This window comes from Nyctibius grandis, chromosome 18 (assembly GCF_013368605.1).
Source record: "Nyctibius grandis isolate bNycGra1 chromosome 18, bNycGra1.pri, whole genome shotgun sequence".
Classification (NCBI taxonomy): domain Eukaryota; kingdom Metazoa; phylum Chordata; class Aves; order Nyctibiiformes; family Nyctibiidae; genus Nyctibius; species Nyctibius grandis.
In genome coordinates, this window is record NC_090675.1 from 7,663,859 (window position 1) to 7,683,534 (window position 19,676).

Consider the following 19,676-nt stretch of genomic DNA (forward strand, 5'->3'; position numbering starts at 1 on the left):
TCTTTACCTCGAACCACACTTTCATGTTGTGCCCTGACCAGGAGTCCCTCAGGTTGGGAATTCTGACTTCTGGGAGAAAATTCTTCTTGTTTGATATAGGGCAGGGAAGCTATTCAGAAAAATAAAAAGGTTGGGGTTTTTTTTCCTTTAATTATGAGTCATTAAATAGTCTAACACACATGTCAGCTTTTCTTTTCTTACCAGATTTGGCTGACTCCTGCTGCCTTGGTAGCCCAAGAGATATAGAACCCACTGATGGCTTTGCTGCTTCTTGGGCATAGGAAGCTTGGCTATGGGATGTTAAGTAAGTGCCAGGTGTTCCCTGAAACAACAAATATATTATATGTTAATTCTTGTTTCTGGAATGAAAAGTCACATCTATGTATAAAGGAGAATGCTAATACTACTATGACCCTATCTTAAAATGCTACAGTACACCACTGCAAAGTATCAAAGTGCAGCACACCAGGAGTGTAGTGTCACTGTTAGTCTGGAGATGCAGGTCACCTAAACTGGACATCCTCAACCATGCCACTAAATGTAAATAACTGCAACATGTTCTATGGCATCTGTAACTCCTGGACTTTTAGAGGTGGCATGTATCGGTCTTAAGTGTTAATGCTGTGAACACATAACCAAGTACAAAGTGTTGAAGGTTAGTGAAAGGGCCAAAGACTGATGTAAGCACAGATTTTCAAATAATAATTCTCTTACTTGTGAGATTGAGCCTCCCATGATGAAGGAAGGTTTTTCTGATGGCACACTGGTTTTGGAGGACGGAATGAGTGGTGGTGGTGGTCTGGTGGGTCTGGTTGTTGGAAGGCGGACTCCTTCAGGTATATTGGTTATTACTTGGTGAGGTGCTGGCTGGAGAACTTGGGGGGAAAAATTGTACATTAAATATTACAGTCTGTTTCCACTCTACTAGTTGTTGGAGAGACAAGAAGAACAGAAATAGCACAGTTCATCTGACAATTTCTGGTGGGAATTGCCTCACAACACTCAAAAGCTGTCTAGCTGTATTTACAACTCTGAAATTCACTATGTCCAAGTGTATGTTACACATAGAAACTGAATGGAGAATATCTAACATCGCATCAAAGTTCAAAAAGAAATGGCAAAAGCTGCACTGTAGAATTACAGACTCTGAAAACTAAGCTTTTAAAAATAACAGCCCAGGGTACATACAAGTTTTTTGTTGTTCTGTTTTTAAAGAAAGTTCTTATTCTTTAAAAGGAATGCAACTGAGTCAAGTATAATTTAAGCTTCCCTGATTTTGTCTTTTCTTAGCATGACATTACACTCTGAAGGGAAAAGCAATAATCCAAGATTCAGAATGAAGATTTGTCAGTTATTTCACTGTTTTATAAAACATTCAGACTATAATATTAAGCAATTACAGTCAGAAACTAATGCCAAGGATAGCAGCAGCTTTCTGGTTTCCTCAACTCCCACCTTCATAAAAAAGGCCACACATGAATACGATGGTACTTGTATTAAGCTGAAAAACTCTTGATGACTTTGTCCCTATGCTGTTCTAACACTTTTCAGATCATCCTATTTGCTTAATAAAATAAATGTTACGCAGCTGATGTGGCAATAAAGAACAAAAATGTAACCTCACTGGAGCTAGAAAAATACTGAACGCCTATTTACGTGCACACACAACAAAAGAAGAAAATAGATTGTTTTCTAAGTCACAAAGTGTTTAGAGAATAATTTGATACTACACCAAGTACAGAAGTCCAGCTTCCAAAGGAAGACTATATATCGCTACGATACCTAACAAAATATTTACCTGGCGGGACACTATAGCGAGCTGCATTCATATCAGGCTGGGGAGAGGCTTTATTGACTTCTCTTGGAGATAGCCTGTATGGTGATGCTGACCTTGCTGCTGCATTTTGCACTTGTGCTTCCTGTTCTATTGCTCGCTTGACCTCAACATAGGGCATATAGGCCACTGGTTTTCCTGCGAAGGTTAAAGTCATCAGAAAGAAAAGAACCCTGGATTAGAAATGAGAGTCAAAGGTCCAGTTTACAGCACAGTTTTAACAAAGGGCCTACTCCAATGCCAGATTTATTCATCAAGTACAAATGTTTCAGTTAAAAAGTAGTATTAAGGTACAGCTTAATATAATATGTTCCTATGCCTATACTTCTATATTCAAAGCTTTGAAAAAACTTTCTCATACTTTCTGCATGTGAAAACCAGTGTCTGGTTCTTGTAGGTCCTTTAAGTGAAAGCTCTGCTATTGAAAAAGATTTCATTTAAAGAAGATTCCTTTCCAAATCCTGTTCATCAGTCCAGTTTACATGCAAGTTCAGCCAGATTCAAGTGCCAATCCCACCAGACAAAAAGCCTCCCTTCCTTGTTTGCTTGCCCAGAGAAGTTACAAATCAAATTTCAAATACCAATATTGCCCATCAACGGTGCTTAAAGGGAAAATATATTTTTACTGAATTTAGGAAATTAAAAATCCAGTACCAGAACTTCAGAAATTCCTTTTCCTTGGCAATGGACAATTTATGTATTCAAAATTAGGAGCCAGAACAAGTCTACTGCAGCTGTGAAATTACATCTCTAACCTCCATGTCAAAGAAAGATGGCACTAGTCATCCCATAATAGCTTTCTAAAGGATCTTTACTATTTTATTTCATGGTAAACTATTGTGTAGGTTATCATAAGCCGATTCAACTCCAGGCCCTTTAGTTTGACAAGATGCCCCACAACACAGGTAGGATGCAGGGATTTTAAACAGTCTATGGGCTCTCTGCTGCACACAGCAGCGTGTGGACAAGCTGCATATGCACAGTAGATGTTAGGAAGTAGCTGCTGTAATGATCTGATGACATCTCAGCCTCTTCTAGTTTTCAGATTAAGACGTCCAGGCTTGTGGAATCCATTTACAGTAACCATATTATCCCTCCCTCTCTGTCTGCCTCAATAACCACCTTGATTTTTGCTGGCAGAGACTTCACCCCAGAACTTTCCCACACTTCATAATACCATACTGCCAACACCAAGAGTTATCCAGGTAGTATTTCAGCTAGATGGTACTTTTAAGCAACCCCAGGCTTTCCACCTAAAGAAGCAACTTCCAAAAACCACAATCTCACCCTCCCCTCCACAAATCTACAAGCTCCCTTCTCACTATTTTAACAGGCAAAAAAATGGTTAGGTTTCTTTCATTTTACTTAGGTAAAAAGTAATTAAGGTGAAGTATTTTCATAACATAATTTAAAATTGTTATGCATATTAAATACAGAATACTTGAGTTTCAAAGAACGTGATAGTTTATGTTGTTAATACTGTGGAGACAACAAACAAGGCACAAGAATATAAAACCTAAAAATGCAGCATTATGCAACTGTGCTGATATCTCTAACATTGTAACATTCAGCACATTAATCTCTCCCAAGTTTATTTCCCTGTTACAATGTACAGTTTGCGGACCTATTTCTTTTCTAGTAAAGAAAGCTGAGGTGTAAGTTATACACTTATACACACAGAACTGGGCCTTCCCTAAGATATGCTTTGCCTGCACAAAAAAAAGCAATCTTCTGCTAAGCTGTTTGTAATTTGCAAGCTGTTGACAGAATTAAAATAATTTCAGTTCAAAGAATGAAAATATAGCTAATATACACAGAGAGAAAGCATAATATGAATGTCTAACGAAAGCTTCTCCACAGTCAGGAAATATAGGTCCAGATGGCAGAGCTCAGTTCAAACCCTGCTCCCAAGTATCCCCTCTAGATACCAAAGCAAGCAACCATCATATTCCCAAGAGAACGAACCTCTCCCACAGCCCTTCTGTGGACAGACAGGCTAGAGTATGATAGTTCTACCAAACTTTGTGCCCTACTCCAGGGCTCAATGTCCACATACGTACTCCAGTGCAGTAAAACATTCCTTTTAATTGTGCTCATACTCCTTTAGCAATTCTCTCCCATCTTCACCTTAAGCTTCTGAAAGGGGCTCCCGCAGAACACGCAGTATCTGGGTCCTCTCACCCACGTCTAATCTTTCTGAATCTCTGTAGGAACAACTCATTTTTGGTTTTCATGCAAATGGAGCCAGTTTTTCTGCCTTATCTAAAGGGGTTACAAGGTTGTTCTCCAACACTGTAACTGCAGTAGGATCTCTACAGTAGACAAGTGCCTTCAATTAAATGCCATCAGAAAGCAATAGTTAATTATCGGTACGCTAAACTTTCATTCTTCAATGAGGCCACAGTGTAACACAGGGACATAAAACGCAGGGTTATTTCCATGACAGGTGTGAAAGCGCCTACCTTCCCACTCAACATTAGGGCTCTTGGAAGTGCCACAAGGGCTTACAGCACTTCGATACTCCAGATCCAGCTGCTCTTGCCTCTGGCGTTGCTCCTCCAGCAGCGCTGACTCGTGCATTGCTTTAATGTGCCGTTGGTACAGCGCGTAACCACTCACTGGTGTTCCAACGGGAACAGTACAGGGGCTGCAAGAAACCTACAAGGACAGGAAGGTATTAATATCAGGTACATTAACACAGCTACTTACTGCAGTAACTATCTTGCTCAATGCCTCCGCTGCAGCGGCTGTAGTCTATGTATGAATGTTTCAAATGGTCCACACCTGTTTTTAAGCTATTATTTATGTATTTGTTTGTACTTAACTTACTTTCCCCCTCAAAAGTATGATAACAAAGCAAATGATGTATTTCTCCATTTGTTTCACAATTTTTTGGTGCTTTAGTGTTGTGACTAGTTTTAGGGACAACAGATACTCCTTCAAACATCACTTAAAACACCCCATACCATAGGTGGTATGACAGCAGCTCGGTGGTGAAGCTGTTGCAGGTCCATCTGCCCTTGCTTTATAGTGGATGATACCAGTATTGACCCAGTGGGATTTAACAGTGAGGGCTTTGACTCCCTGCTGAAGATACTGGAAAAAGAGAGAGAAAGAAGGGAAAAATATCACCAAAAAGACAAAGATTAAGCATTTTTAAAAATTTACAGGCAAAAGCATGCCTCTCAACTTCAAAAAACCAACACATTTAACACACTGGAGAAATAGCTGAAAAATCAGAATCACGTTGTTTTTTGTCCCACAGCACATCTCGTAGAATAGGCAACAGAGGCTGCTGTATTTTTCTAATACACAGAAATACCAAAAGAAGCATTCAGAATCTCCAATACCAGAAATTTATGTCTGCAGTTTCTATATGCACAGTACTGCAAGAATGCAACCTTCTTTATACAGAATGCTTTGAAAAAAAATAGCTGGGAAGCACTAGATATATTTAGCCCACAGGAAATAAATAAACAGTAGTATACAACAGACTGCTTTCACATGGAGGGCTAATATATTTGTGAAGTGGAAAGATGATGTCTGAAGAGGCAAGAGAGTGCAGAAACACCATCAACTGCACTCTTGCAGAGACCGCGTGCAGAACAATGATACTGGATACTTTTGACATTTAACGTCTATCCTTGGTACTGCGTGTATATTAAGACCACTGAGAGGGAGGGGTAATTGGCTCCGATGCTACGCTATGGTTACATGGGAATTGCACCAAGAGAACACTAAAAAGACTTCAAATATCATCAGTGGTGTCAGCCATCCCCCAAAAGAGAAATGGTTCCAAAGACATGCAGCGTTGTCCATTTAAAGCCCTATATATTCATGGGGGTTATCCACAGTGTCTAGGACGAAGTTCCCAGGAGCTAGGAGTTTTGCATGAAGACATTGTACACTTTGGAGAAAGAGGTCATCCATTTCTCAGGACACTTGCCCGTTAATTTACGGACACTGACTGGTAAGAGTGAGAAATACTTCCACTACTTAATTATTAATAGCCTTCAAGAGATTCAATTCTACTCATTGATATAACATGGTTCAATGACAGTAATTGGATATGGGACTCTAGAGATTATACAAGCAAATAAACATGAAAAGTTAAAAGGTAACTAAAATAGTATTTTATGCCCCTAGAAGATTTTTTTTTAAGCAAGTTTCATCTCCTACTAAAAGATATATTCCCTGCCAATTTCAAAGAGTTTTGGATGCATTCCATTAAACCGAATGAGAGCAAGAATCAATTAAAACTCCATCCCCAAATTCTTGACTCTGTATTCAAGCAGTTTTTCACTAAAGGGAACGGAGAGCCCACGTACTATCCCCCAATAACCACTCACACTATAAAAAATATTCCAAATCTACTTCTATCTACTTCTGAATGTGTAGGTTTGTTCATAAGTATTGTGTAAAAGCAACAAACTAACAAAACAAAACCAAAGCAAAGAACTTCAGTACAGATCCAGTTACACAATCACTGTTGAGTTTCTTAGTGGATAGATGGGGGCATTTGCAAAATTCTCTGCATTATTTAGCTTTTTAGTTGATCACTGATTTTTAAATAGCTGTGTATCAGACAACCCTGCAGTAGGAAGATCTTCACCTCCCCACCAGAAGTACCACAGAGCTACTTATCATGGAAACTTATGCCAGGAGCATCTTGAATCTCTTTTCTTGCTTTGGCAAATTTTCATTGTTTCAATAAGCTGCTGTCCTTCCCAATTGTTTAACACAATTCCCATTCCCTGAACAGATCCCAGATGGCTTGATTTCCCTCATTCTCTAGCTTTCCAGGTAGTTGTGCTAGTTTGCTACCTACCTAGTCAGTCTATCACCATGGAATTTTGCCTCACCCTGCCTTAGAAGACCCTTCTTTTGGCTTTTCATAAAAATTTTAAGATCAGCATTTCGCTCTGTTGCACTTCCAGCAAGGATTCTTTAGAAATTCTTTCCCTAGTAGAAACTCCTAACAAAAATGTCACTATTGATGACAGTTTTTGGATCACTGTTGAGTAAAACCGCTTTTGAAACAACTTCCTAAAGATGGCAATATGAGAATGCTAAACAATTAAACTCACCCTTGTCTGTCAGGTTCTCCATCAACTTCCTCATCAGCACTACAGGTGGCACTCGAATCATTATCTGAATGGGATTCTTGTCTTGCTGTAGTAACTTGTTGTGACAGACTATAATCCATTTCTTCTGGTTCTGACTTTTCCTTGGGTTTCTCCATATCTCTCTCTTTGGTATCACTCTCTATTTTCACTTGAATATTCTCTGGTAGCCTCATTTCAGTCTCTACAGGTTCTACTTTGGTATGCACTGGAAGAGTAATCACAGGCTTAGCTTCAACTGGATGGCTTCTACCGTCAACCTCCATAGGCTCTTCTGCCTCATTATTTATTTCTTCCTTAACCTGTGGCTCAGGGTTCTGACTTTCAGCTGTTGATACACTTTGGGCTGTTAAGGAGGGAGATGTGCTGGTTGCAGGTTTAATGGTAGATTCTTGCTCTGCTGTTGCCTCAGTGGTTACTTTCGAAGCAGCACTCTCAGAGGGAGTTTCTTCACTTGGTTTAGCAGGTTCTGCTGGAGTTGGAGATGGAGCACTTTCTGTATCAGAACTATTTTCAGCACCTGGGGACAAAAAAAGTTTTGGCATAAAGGTTCAACGTTAATTAAATCTAACTCGGCTTCAATGAACTGCTTCTTTAGAATAATCAAACATATGTCTGCTGTCCCAAAACACAAGACAATTGCCTTGAAGAATTCACTCACAAAGGGAGAGTAACCAAAAATCAGATCCCAACACTTAGCCATATTCTCTCATTCATCGTTTATGAATTCTATTGCTTATAGCTCCACAAAAGACTAGCCAAGACTGACTGATGTTGAGTGCCTGTAATTACCAGCAGTTGCAATGAACAAATTAAAAAAAAAAAAACAAAAAAACCACAAAAAAAACCACCACAAATTTGCCTGTCTGAAGCTTCACTGAGACTATCAACTAACAAAGGTTACATATCTTTGATTCAACTTGTTTCAACGCACACAAATTTTTTGATCAGGTGCTGTCTGTTTACCCTCTGGATGACAGCATAGTCAAAGCAACCTCAAAATAGTAAATAACATTAACATCTTAAGGCTGCTCAATACTAAAACTGCTTTTTCTCCTCCAGTGAGTTCCAATTGCTAAAATCTAACTGAAACATAGCATTTGAGCACTACATTACGGAGTGGAGCACAGCTTTCTGAGCATATAATTGGCACAAAACATAGGTCCCTTTCTGTGCACACACAAGCTTCCTTCCCAGTACAGCTACCTTCGCTGTCTTCTGGATTCTCTTCTTCATTAGATGCTTCAATATCTTCATCCTCCTGAGCTGACACAGTTGAAGCCACACTCTCACACTGTGATACATCTCGTTCCTCACGGGGCCTTCGTGAAGACTGATAAAGACATGGCATTTACATTGTACTGAAAATTTGCAAGTATTATTTCCTTTTACATGCATTGTCATTTATCAATCTGAGGTTGAAATGAAAGACAGAGAATCTCTGTTTAGCACAGATTCATTCACAAGGGCACACTCTTTCAACTTCAGGCTAGCTTTTGCTGCTCCTGATCAAAAATAAGTTTGGGAACAAACCACTGTCTCAAGATATGCTTGGGGGATAACAGAACTACTGCAGCAAACACAGACACTGACGCTCTTCACTTCACTAAGAGTAGGATAACACTGTAGTTTACAGGATTCCAACACTCAGGATTCTACTTTAGATGCCCCAAAACTTTCAGTTCCTGGTCTTCTACCAATTCTCTTGCTCTGTTTTGTAAGGTTAGTGCTTATGGTGTTTCCAGTAACTGTTCTACAGCAATGACCTGAAGCTCTACAATTGCTGGTGTACTGATGAGGAACGTGGTTTTCAGAGCACTAAAGAATTCTTCAGGCTTGAGTGTTCTATCTGATAGAAAATCTTCTATTGCATTTTAAAGCAAGAAGTGCTTAGTATCACAGCTCAGTGAGCATCAGCTGCCTTTTCTAGGAGGTTTATGTCACAACACAAAAACAGGTAGAAAAGGAAGCAACTGGTGACTGCACAACAGTTTTAGTGAAGCGTGATGAATGACTTCAGAAAGACGCCAAGTCTTCCCCTGCAAAATATTCAATGCCCACTGCACTTACCTTCTGTTTGTGCTGTTGGAGGAGGCTGTCCAGATTGTGTCTCCTTTTATAGTTGAAGTAGAAGTTCTTACACTGAGCTTCACTTTTCGTCCCAACCATTTTGGCAATTGCTGCCCAGTTTCGTCCATGTTCCACTAGGCCTGTTCAAACATATAAGAACCAATATTTACTATGATAAATAATTCAACTACCCAAACCCAAATAAATGGGACAACAATGCCTATGGAAAGGCAAGATACAGAAGTACTGCTGCCCTTCAGAGAACTCTCACTATGACAATGTATTTGATAACTACTTATCGGGCGAAAACAAGCTGTGTCAACCTGAATGTCTGCTCATGAAGACTTCAAACTTAACTCTTCCCTGTTGCTAATATGTAACACCTCTGTTAAAATATTGATTTTATGCCTAAAACTTACAGGTAACAGTATCTGCCAAATGAATAGACAAGTTATAAACTACATTATCTTTTCTATGAAAAGAATGTCTTCTACAAAAGGAATTTTTGTAACTTATAAACACATTACTTTGAAAATTTACATATGACATACACACCTACACATCTGTTTCACAGACTTCCGTGGACCAAGTACATCAAACAGTTCTAAGTAGCCCACACAAAAAAAGTCAACATGAGTCTCAAAAAACTGATTTTATCTGTTAAAGATGTTTGCTTTTTTTTTTTTTTAGAACTAAACAACAGCAAATTTCGAATTATTTTTTCAGCATAGTGTTGCAAAAATCACAGCACTCATATTCAGTAAGTCAGTAAATTGTTGTAATTTTGTAAAGATAAGTATTCAGAAGTAAGTCAAAAGCTCTACAAGGTCTACCTTTCTTAGCAACTTCCATTTCTTCCTCTGTCCAGCGGGATGTCTCCACAGGCTCTGCAGAAGCTGAAAGAGAAACAAAGACACTGATCAGAGAAGAGACCAAGATTCACTATTATGGCACCAATCATACATCCCATAGTCAACTAATCTATTTACATTAAGGCTTGATAAGTCATTTGGGAAAGCTGCTCTTGTTAGTGGAAAGTAGTCAATCTCCATTAAATGAAGTTAGAGATATAGTAGGAACCACCACAATCTCTGCAGAGCAAACTGTTCAAAACTATTCTGCCTACAAAACTATGATTAATTGTCTGTCAGGGAAGACTTGTAAGTAACTTAGATGTATTTATCATTAAAATTTTATTTAAACTGTCAATAATTACCATCAACTACTAAAAGCAGCAATCCAACATGCCACAAGCTAGTTCCATCTTATTTCACTGACTGCTGTGGAAAGGACTGAAATGGTTATTTATTGGTTAGTGGGTATCAAGAAATCTACTGTTCTTGTAGTCACTGAGTCTCCTACTTGACAAACAGAGAAAATAAAACAAAAAAACAGTAAGGAAAAAGAAGCAGGGAACTAAGTATGATTGAATGCAAAATACTTTTCATTCACTTCTCTGGACTTGATACTATTCTGTTTAAGTTTCTGAATAGCACTAAGCTGCAGCAGCCTCCATCTCCTTTTCATAAAATCTGCCATTATGCACAGCATGCAACACGGACCCTTGAACAACTTCCGTTAACAAACAATAAAAGTGGGACACTATAAAGTATCTGATCCACTGAAAAGCTATTTTGGATTTTCCAGAAAATCCAGCAAAAATAGTTTAAAAAAAAAAAAACAAAACAAAAGCAAAAACCACTATTGCTTTAGCCTAGCTGCTGAAAAAACCCACTGTATCAACTGAGCAAGAATGTCTATCACAATCTCTGATGTTTACAGTTAAATGAGAACTAATTTGCCCACTTACTCTCTTCTTTAGGATATGTAGAATATCTGAGCAACAGAAGAGTTGTTACAAATTCTAGAATAGCAGCTGCCTGTAACTACCCAGTTGAAGAGCTAGGAGCAACAAACTGCCACAGCAGAGCACTGCAAGAGAAAAAAAAAAACCTGCCCTGCCATCCTGGATAATTATTTACTAGCCACAAGGTGCCCTGTTTGCTAGTATTTTTGCACCACCGCAACTTATGTCAGCCTCTTCAGAAACGCAGTCAGAGACCGCGTAGTCTTTTTTAACCATACGTGCCAAGAAAGTAACAGTTTATTTTAAAGAAGTCTCTTGCCATCTAATGCAGAAACAACAAAAACAACTTGCTAGGATCTATTTCAGATTACGAAACTCCCTAAAGTACTCAAATATCAGGCCTACTTATTTAACAATAACCTCTGTGAGCTACAGCCTGTAAGTCAATCTGTGTCAAAGGCATTTGGATCTGCACAGATCCAGCATTAACCCTGCAAAGAGAGAAAACGTAGTTATCACAGAAAGGCTGAACTGCCTTTTTTTTCCCCCCACGTGGTTCTAAGAGTCATCTGATTACACATATACTATTCATGAAGTTACACTTGTGAAGTTCAACAGTACCACACAGTCACAAAATTATAAGCAAGACTAAGAATAAAGATGTGATACTAAATAGGGAAAAAAAAAGCACACTGCATGCACAGAAAACAGCCTTATGTCAGTGAAGATCCTGACGACCAGATGGGTCCCCAAGTGTCCTATAAATGCTACTCACAAGGCTCTGGGGGGGGTGGAAGAGGCGGTGGCGGTTCTTCAGTGGCTGCAGCTGCAGCAGCATTTGCTTGTGCAGCTTCATTTGTCATCGATCTGGTGATTCTGCCCTTACGACGACCTTGACTATTGGCAGTTTTTCGGCCCCTAGGAGTGGCCTGCTCCCTTTCCTCTGTTTCCTCTGGTGCAGCTTCAGTTTTGTCCTTTTCTTTGGTATTCTCTCTGGTAGTAGTAAAAATATAATTCAGTCACATTCATATAGCCATTATGGGTATATATTCCTGAATATCAATGTGAAAAAAACCCCAAACACACCACAAACAAAACCCCACAAAGCCAAAAGAGGCCTTTAGTGAAACAGAGTTCACTTAGTGCCCACAATTTAGAGTTGTTAGAGAATAACATAGATAGATGATATTATCAGCTTCAAAGAAAATATGGACACTGTGATAGAACATATGAAAAAAAACCCAAACCAACAAGATATGAAAATTATTACATGCGCAAAAATACTCCCACGGCTTTTTCCACCAGTCTGATTAGTTCAGCAAGACAGAGAAATTCATATGTCAAAAAAAAATGGTTTAATGCACAAAACCTAACCTAAATAGGTACAGTTTTCAGTCCAGATTTCACTGTCAGGCTAATGCGAATCCTGTTCTGATCTTTGCAAAAAACTGCAATCCAGGGTGAACTAATGCATTTTCAGTACATATACTTACTTAGATTCCTCCTTCTCATCCTTTTCCTCCTCATCTTTCTTTTCCTCTTCTTTTTTCTCTGCTTTTTCTGCTTTCTCCTCTTCTACCTTTTCTTCTACCTTTTCTTCTTGAGAAGGACGAGCAATTTGTTGCTGAAATGAAATGCAATTTACATATTATAACAACTTGATCACACAAAGGTGCAGCAACTTCTGCTCAGAGCAGCACAAACACTGATGCTGCCTTACCTCCCACCTGATAATATGTTAATTGCAGTTGCTGCACACTGGTCAACATAACAGTAAAATGCCTCTGCCAAAAACTGTAACACCTATGTGCAACCTGAAATCATTATGAACATGATGTTTTGGGCATTATCTCCTATGTGCACTTTCTATATATTAGCTGTATATCCTCAGTACCTCTCCATTTATTTTCTCTTATATTTCTTCTAGGCAGCTGCCCCATTCAGATATGGTCTTTTGGGTTATAAATTCCATGGAGGTACAGGCTTCTATTGCAGCGTGAGCACAGAGGTGATAATGTACATGTACACGTGTCAACAACTACATGTGCTGTTGTATGCCACGCTAAAAATGAACAGCTACGTTTTAAAAGTGCTTAGAGAGGTCTGACCAACGTCTTGCGTAGTAATGGTGGCTCCTCTCAAATTTTATTTCAAATGTTGTCCACTTTAAAATAGTGAAATGTGATAGCTCACGACTTGGAAGCAGAAGGTCTTGCAGCATGAAAATTATTATGAACTCTAAGTCACTTTCTCAAAACTGTTGTCAGTAATTAAGAAATATAATTGTTCAATAAATTGGGTCAGGAATTTTAGACTTATGTTTCCAGTGAATTTACAGAAGGAATATTATAGCCTAGAATTTTTTTTCTTTTTAAAACTATAGTCGTCATTGAGATGATAGTTTTATAAGCACATTAAGCACTGACAAATGACAAAGTAATTACCATTACCTGTTATTATCCTAAGGAAAACAGCACAAAACACTATTTACGCTTCCCCTGTTAAAGGACTCTCACTCCTTATCTTTCAAAGCAATCCACATGACTGCCATGTACAAGGGTATCTCATTTTAGAAAGCATATAAATTTGATTTAAACTTTCCAGAAGATACAATCAGTTTCAAACAGGAATAACTTTCAAAGAAATACCCAATGTACACTTGGCAATTCATGGAAAGACAGGGACAGAGAACTACAAGATCACTGTTCTAGGACTTCATTAACTCAGATTTTACAGTCCACTAAAAATGCCTCAAAATAGGCTTTTTTTTTTCCACAGAGGAACCAACCTTCCTGTAAGTGTAGCAGCAGGTGTCACTATTTCACTAACAAAACTGAGGCTAGAAACAGTCACAAAAAGGACTTGTTTTTGACATTTTCATAATGTGAACTGGAGCAGAAAACCCAAACACTAACCACCATCATCTTGCTGCAAATTATTAGCATTTAAGATGCCGGCATTACTTGGTTATGCAAAAACTTTCTTCAAGCAAGATGTCAGAGACATGCTAAGATAAATTATTTCCATTGTGCTAGACTGGCGTCAAAAGCAAGGACTTAAAAACTGCATTTTCAGAAGAAAATTAAAAAAATGTTAAAAATAAAATCTGTATTTTACATATAATCTATTTACAAAACAGTTGCTGAAAATCCTCTGTTCTTTTTGCCTGGCTAACTTAACACCAGACTTTGTAAATAACAGGGTTCTCTGTTTCACAGTGAATTTATTTAACATGCATAATCAATAGGTCAAGTGCAGGTTAAACACAAACCTTAAAACAGTTGAAGCCTCAGTCAGCGACGTACCTGCACGTTCATCTGTTGATTAAAACTTTTACTATCCAGTCAAGGGGACGGGCTTTAACTCAGGGTACGATTCAAAAGGACAAAAAACCACACCAGCACCGACATCACACAGCTCTTTAGCAGAGGCTGCCTGACCCAGCAACGTGTTTATTCCAGGAAATTGTGTCATTCTGCCACTTAAGCTGCCTACAGCAGAGTTGCCCGTCTCACATACAACCTTCTAATCTCACCGGGGTCACCCGAGGTAATCCCCACCGAGCTCGGCTTGATGGGCCGTCACATACAGCAAATTTCTGTCTAGTCAGATCACTGGGCTGAAGCACCTGCTGCAGAGGCACAGGGCTGGAGCCACAGACGGGCGGTTCTGCTGACCAGGCACCCAGAGCACAGAAACACAGCCCTCACCGACTGCCGCTCTGCGACCAGATTTCAATGAAAAAACTTTACTCAGAGCAAACCTCCTTTCAATGAGTTATTTAAGGAACTCCCTATAATCGATGTGGAAGCAATGCGAAAGCATCTTGCAGCCATGCTTTCTTCTAATACTATGTTAAAAACTTCCTCTTAATTTTAAAAGTCACATTTGGTTTAAGACGCAGTCGTTTATAGCTGCCCCTGTAAGCCTTCCTGAACGGTTTAGGTAGCATTGTGTAAAAATGCCTTTCTAGACCTATTTGAGGACAAAAACGTATCAGAATTCAATAAGCCTTAAATCTCTTAACTTGACATGCGTTAATCTAGCATTCAGCTTCTCTGAAGTAAAAGCCTCCACACTGAAACCTGAGTCAAGTCATACTCACGACATGCTCTGAAGGATTTCAACATCATTACCATGATTAATATCTTCTCCACTGCAATATTCCATTTGCTTGCCTTCTAATTTACAAAAATATATGAACTACTAAGAGTTTAAGCTGAAGCACCTGTTATCAGCATAAGCACATCTTGGAGCACATCACAAATCTTACATGACTTGTGTTTGCCAACGAGCAGGGAAGTTTCAGGTTGCTACCAGAGATATGAAAAATATCAGCTTCAAACAAAGCTGGGGTGCGGGAGGGAGAAGGGGGACGAACTGCATTCTGCAACCATAAGATAAAAGTTCTGGCAAGCAAGGCAGTTCAACACTCCCAAGTTCTTTTTTACTAGCTGTCATAGATGTTGCTAATTAATCATTAATAAAATTAACAAATAAAAATATGATTTTTGGTACCATGTAATTCCTTACTACTTATTTTCCACTGCAAGTCACATGCTAAACTTAATTTCAGTTAGCTCCAACACAGGATTTAGTGATGGATTCAACTTCAATGTCTATGGCAGGGTCCTCAAATAAAATGAATTGTCATATTAAAAAAAAAGTCACAAATGTGCAAAGGAAGAAGATATTCCAGAGAATTAAAAACAAACTAACCAAGAACACCCTTGAGATCAGGATTACTTAAATTTGAAAAGGGCAAAAATGCAGTAAAGGAAAAATAACTATTTTTCCCCCCTCATGCATATAATATACTTGCTATATCAGAAGTAAACTGACAGTTGTAAATATGAAACAATACAACAACAATGTCCAAGTGATGAATAAATTTGAGATACCTGGTTTCTTCCTCTGCGTTTGCCATAATTCCTTCGCACAAGGGCTTTATAGTTTTCATTTTTCTTGGTCAAATAATAATATAATACACAGTCGGGAACGTTCTAAAGTGAAAAAGCAAAAAAAAAAAAAAATCAGGTTTTACTCCTATAAAAAGAACGTTTATAGTATTTAATTTCTCTCAACACTTAAACTATTCAGCCCCTAGACTAAAATAAAACTCATTCAGATTTGTTTGCTCAGCAGGGAAGTGAATTCACACACAAATACATCAATATAACTATGCATAAAATTATAGTGTTAAATGCAAGTCTCATATTTATAATATCGCTCAGCTACTTCAGTCCTGATGACTTAATCTTTACTATACAATTTGCAAGTTTGAAAGCTTCTATTTACCATAATAGTTGTATGTATTCAAGATTCTGTTGTAAGTCTTAACAAACCCTAATTCTCCATTGTTTCTGACATCAGTTCTGAAAAATCAGTTCTAAAGACTATATAATTCAGCCAGCAGCAGGATCCCACTGACTTGAAAGGTGGGGGCAAGATTTCTTAGAGTTGGCACAGTGGCTCAGCAAAGCCAATTATGTCCTTATCTAAGCAGTGCGATAGTTAAAAGAAGCTTACCTGCTTCAAAAAGAAAATAAGATCAAAACTAAATGAAGTGGCATTTTCTTTTACTGTTGTCAATAGTGTCATATCACTAACTTTTGTTAGATGTCTGCATGCACTGATTGTATTACTGATCAAGTATTATAAAATCCTGTCAAAGCGGTAACGTTTTTTGGACTTGAAATTCTTTCCAGGAAGAGAAAATGATGCTGGGATAAATGACTTACATTTGGAAAGTTAGGGATCCCACCCTAGGCTCTACTTATATTACAAAAAGTCTTACCTTTCGTTCCAAGTAGGAAGCAATTAGACCAAAGTTCTTGGGATGTTGGACAAACCTTTTATAAATCAGAAATTATTTAAGTTTAACAACATAATCCATGATCAAATAAGCAAAGCAGTCTTCCAAACAACCTGTTCCATCAGCAAACCTTTGATTTACACAACTGAAATTAGTCTAAAAAGCCCAGTTTTCAAATTGTGCACATTTAGAACTAAGTGCTTAAAATTAGGTATTAGCTGACATAATGAAATCATATACCTACTCTTCTCCTTTTAATCTTATCATGGAACTGAAGTACTTCTGAGAGGATTTCTTATCTAAGGACTAAATGCATGTGAGCCTATTCAGTTGAAAAATAAGTGGGGAAGCCTCCAACTTTTGCAATGTTTCATTCATCCAACTAAGAACATTATCAAATATTATTACACAAAAGCTTCAGCATTCCTGATTTAACTGATGTTTACTATGGGGTGAGGTATTTGTCATTTTCAATGTAATAAAAATAAAAGATAAGAAAGCCCATTACTTTTCCTTAAAAATCTCTTTCTCATGGTCGGTCCAGACATTCATGAACTGTCTGTCTTTATAAACTTTCATGGGATCCTCCATCAGACCATTCATATTAATAAACTTCACTCGTCTTTGTTCTGCATCAAACATCATGGGAGGAATGACAGAGAGCTGCCGCATTTGTTTTTCATTATTCTACAGGCAAAGAATAAAAGAAAAAGTAAAGAATACAAAAAGTTGCTACTCATGTTTACAGTTCTTGAATCACACAACTCTTTAAAGCTCCCCCACAGCATACATTCACGGTTAGTTTGAAACTTCTTGTTGTCCACTTCTTAACTCTTCTAGAAGTTGCCACTATCCCACTGAACATTCATAGAGTCAGCTAAAGGAAACAGTGTCGCAAACAATGAAAAACTATGAAGGTGGGGGGTTTTAGAAAGGAAGAGTTTTCACATATTTGTTAGAGCTGTAAAAAACTAGGTTGTAGCAAGCCTGCAACAAACACAGACACACGAGAGAAATCTAGGACAGATACAATTAGGAAGTATAACCCTTAAAAGAAAAGTATTTGCAAGACCTGTTTCAAGCCAAACTTCACAGATTCTGTCAAACCAGCCCCAAAAGGTTTCTTACATCAAAAAACCAAACCCTCTGAAAGAGACCTTTCACTGCCAGTGAAAGGATATAGAGTCATTTGCTGTGCTTCTATAGCAAATACAGACAATAGCCTCACCTCCTGCTCAGAAAGTCCATCAATGATTTCAGAAATCTCATGTTCACTTCTAGCAATAGTTGCTGAAAGTCCAGCCCCTCTTTGACCAACTCTAGAATTAGAGTGAAACAGAAGCAGTAAGGATAAAGTGGAAAATAGCTCTATTTTCAGATTTTATACACAACAATGACAACCTTCAAAATTCTTTTAAAATACTGTTACCAGTCTCCCAAATTAGTTAGTTAGAACTGTTCTTTCTTCAGCAGTGCCAGAGTACAAGCTCTCTTCATTTACTGCAATTTCAAACAACTGCTCACTTTTACAGGCGAATTTGCAAGGCTCAGCAAGAAGGACATGCTTGAGTCAACATCAAAAAAAGACTGCTACCACCGATCCCACTGCAAGTAGGTGTTTTAGACACATTAATAGGCTTCTGCTGAGTATGAGAAATGTTCATCAGACAGCTTTTGGGGTTTATTTTTTGAAAGAAAAAAAGCACATTAAAATTGCCTTTCATCAATTTGGTCAAGTTACTAATACAGCACTGAGATTCATTACAACAAAGGAACATTTTTAACTTCTGGATTGATGGGAAGAGCTGTAATTTGGAAGAATTTTTCAGCTCATGATTTTTACATTGAAGAACACCATAATAACGTATTACAGCATGTGAGTCAAAAAGCATTTCAGAGATAAAAATCACTGATAATTAGAGACAAAACAACTTCATTTGCTCAAATGATTTTACTGAATTAATCAATTTGCACAAAATCTGACACAAAAAAACCCCTTAGTATTTACAGGGCAATCATATCACAAGCACAGCTATAGAGAAAGATGCCATTACATTAGAGAACATAAATATAATATAAAGAGACAGTCCCTTCCCCAGTAGTTTGCAATTACAAAGACATGATATATTCTTAAAGTAAAAGCTTCTTATAGAGAGGAGTTCTGGTTCCATTCTAACAATTTTCTTTCTTTTCCTCTTTTCTTAATTCCACAAAGCCAGATCTTGCAGACTTTATGATACATTGCAAACTATCTGCTTTTCCTGTGTTTTATGAAGTAACGGGATTTAGACAGATGGTTAGAAGAGATAATGAGATGAAATCTTTATGGAGCTTGAACTCTCAATGGTGTATTAAAAAGATTTCAAACACTAGATAAAGAGTTGAACACAACTGAATCAAACTCGACCTAATTCTAATTTAAAGCACTACCTACAGTACTGTAGATAAAATGAACTCTCAAATGAATTGCACTCCATTCCTTTTAAGACTCTTTGTACAGTTTCCATTTAACAAATGTCTGATAGATTAAAATGAAATAATGGGGATTTAATTGTCATAGCTTGCATACGTCAAAAAACAAAAATGTCTGGAATAAAATTACATGGCAAGTACAACAAAAGATCACTCAAATTGTTAATTAAAGAAGTCAAATGATTTTTGAGTGTGTAGGCTAATGAATACAGGGATCATGAAACAAAGGAGTAACACAGACACCCAGTGACAGAAAAATACTAAGTATAAATTAGGGTGTAGGCCCAAAATGAACAGACTTGTGTGAAGCTGATGCTCCAATTATCTTAAGACCAACTCCACAAACCTCTTTGTGCATCTGAACAGCTTAACTCATAGTCTCACTGAGCACCACAACCTAATGAGCCTTTGCTAATTAGTCCTTTTTCTGTTTTTCTTTTGAAAATACGGGTTTTGATGGCAAGTCTAAAAAGGGGGATAGGAAAGGAACAATTTGGACATCACTAAAGCAGCCCAAGAGGACACCAAACTGATGAGGCTAGCACCGCTGACAAA

At 38.0% G+C, this 19,676-nt stretch overlaps 1 protein-coding gene across 7 annotated transcripts in view; it reads right to left on the bottom strand.

Annotated features, from left to right (window-relative positions):
- Positions 1-19,676, bottom strand: part of NCOR1 (nuclear receptor corepressor 1) — a 61,536-nt gene that overhangs the window by 15,951 nt on the left and 25,909 nt on the right. For 6 of the 7 annotated variants that reach the window (XM_068415939.1, XM_068415941.1, XM_068415938.1 and 3 more), the window contains exons 11-26: positions 17,878-17,968; positions 17,158-17,336; positions 16,632-16,686; positions 15,736-15,837; positions 12,328-12,458; positions 11,610-11,827; positions 9,861-9,923; positions 9,028-9,167; positions 8,164-8,290; positions 6,922-7,477; positions 4,801-4,930; positions 4,297-4,492; positions 1,799-1,972; positions 715-875; positions 202-322; positions 8-109 (exon numbers count right to left, since the gene is read on the bottom strand). In XM_068415939.1, the coding sequence (XP_068272040.1) occupies positions 8-109; positions 202-322; positions 715-875; positions 1,799-1,972; positions 4,297-4,492; positions 4,801-4,930; positions 6,922-7,477; positions 8,164-8,290; positions 9,028-9,167; positions 9,861-9,923; positions 11,610-11,827; positions 12,328-12,458; positions 15,736-15,837; positions 16,632-16,686; positions 17,158-17,336; positions 17,878-17,968 (2,546 nt within the window). Of the gene's footprint in view, positions 1-7; positions 110-201; positions 323-714; positions 876-1,798; positions 1,973-4,296; positions 4,493-4,800; positions 4,931-6,921; positions 7,478-8,163; positions 8,291-9,027; positions 9,168-9,860; positions 9,924-11,609; positions 11,828-12,327; positions 12,459-14,139; positions 14,254-15,735; positions 15,838-16,631; positions 16,687-17,157; positions 17,337-17,877; positions 17,969-19,676 lie in introns of those variants that run through there. The other variant, XM_068415944.1, reaches the window with a different exon arrangement.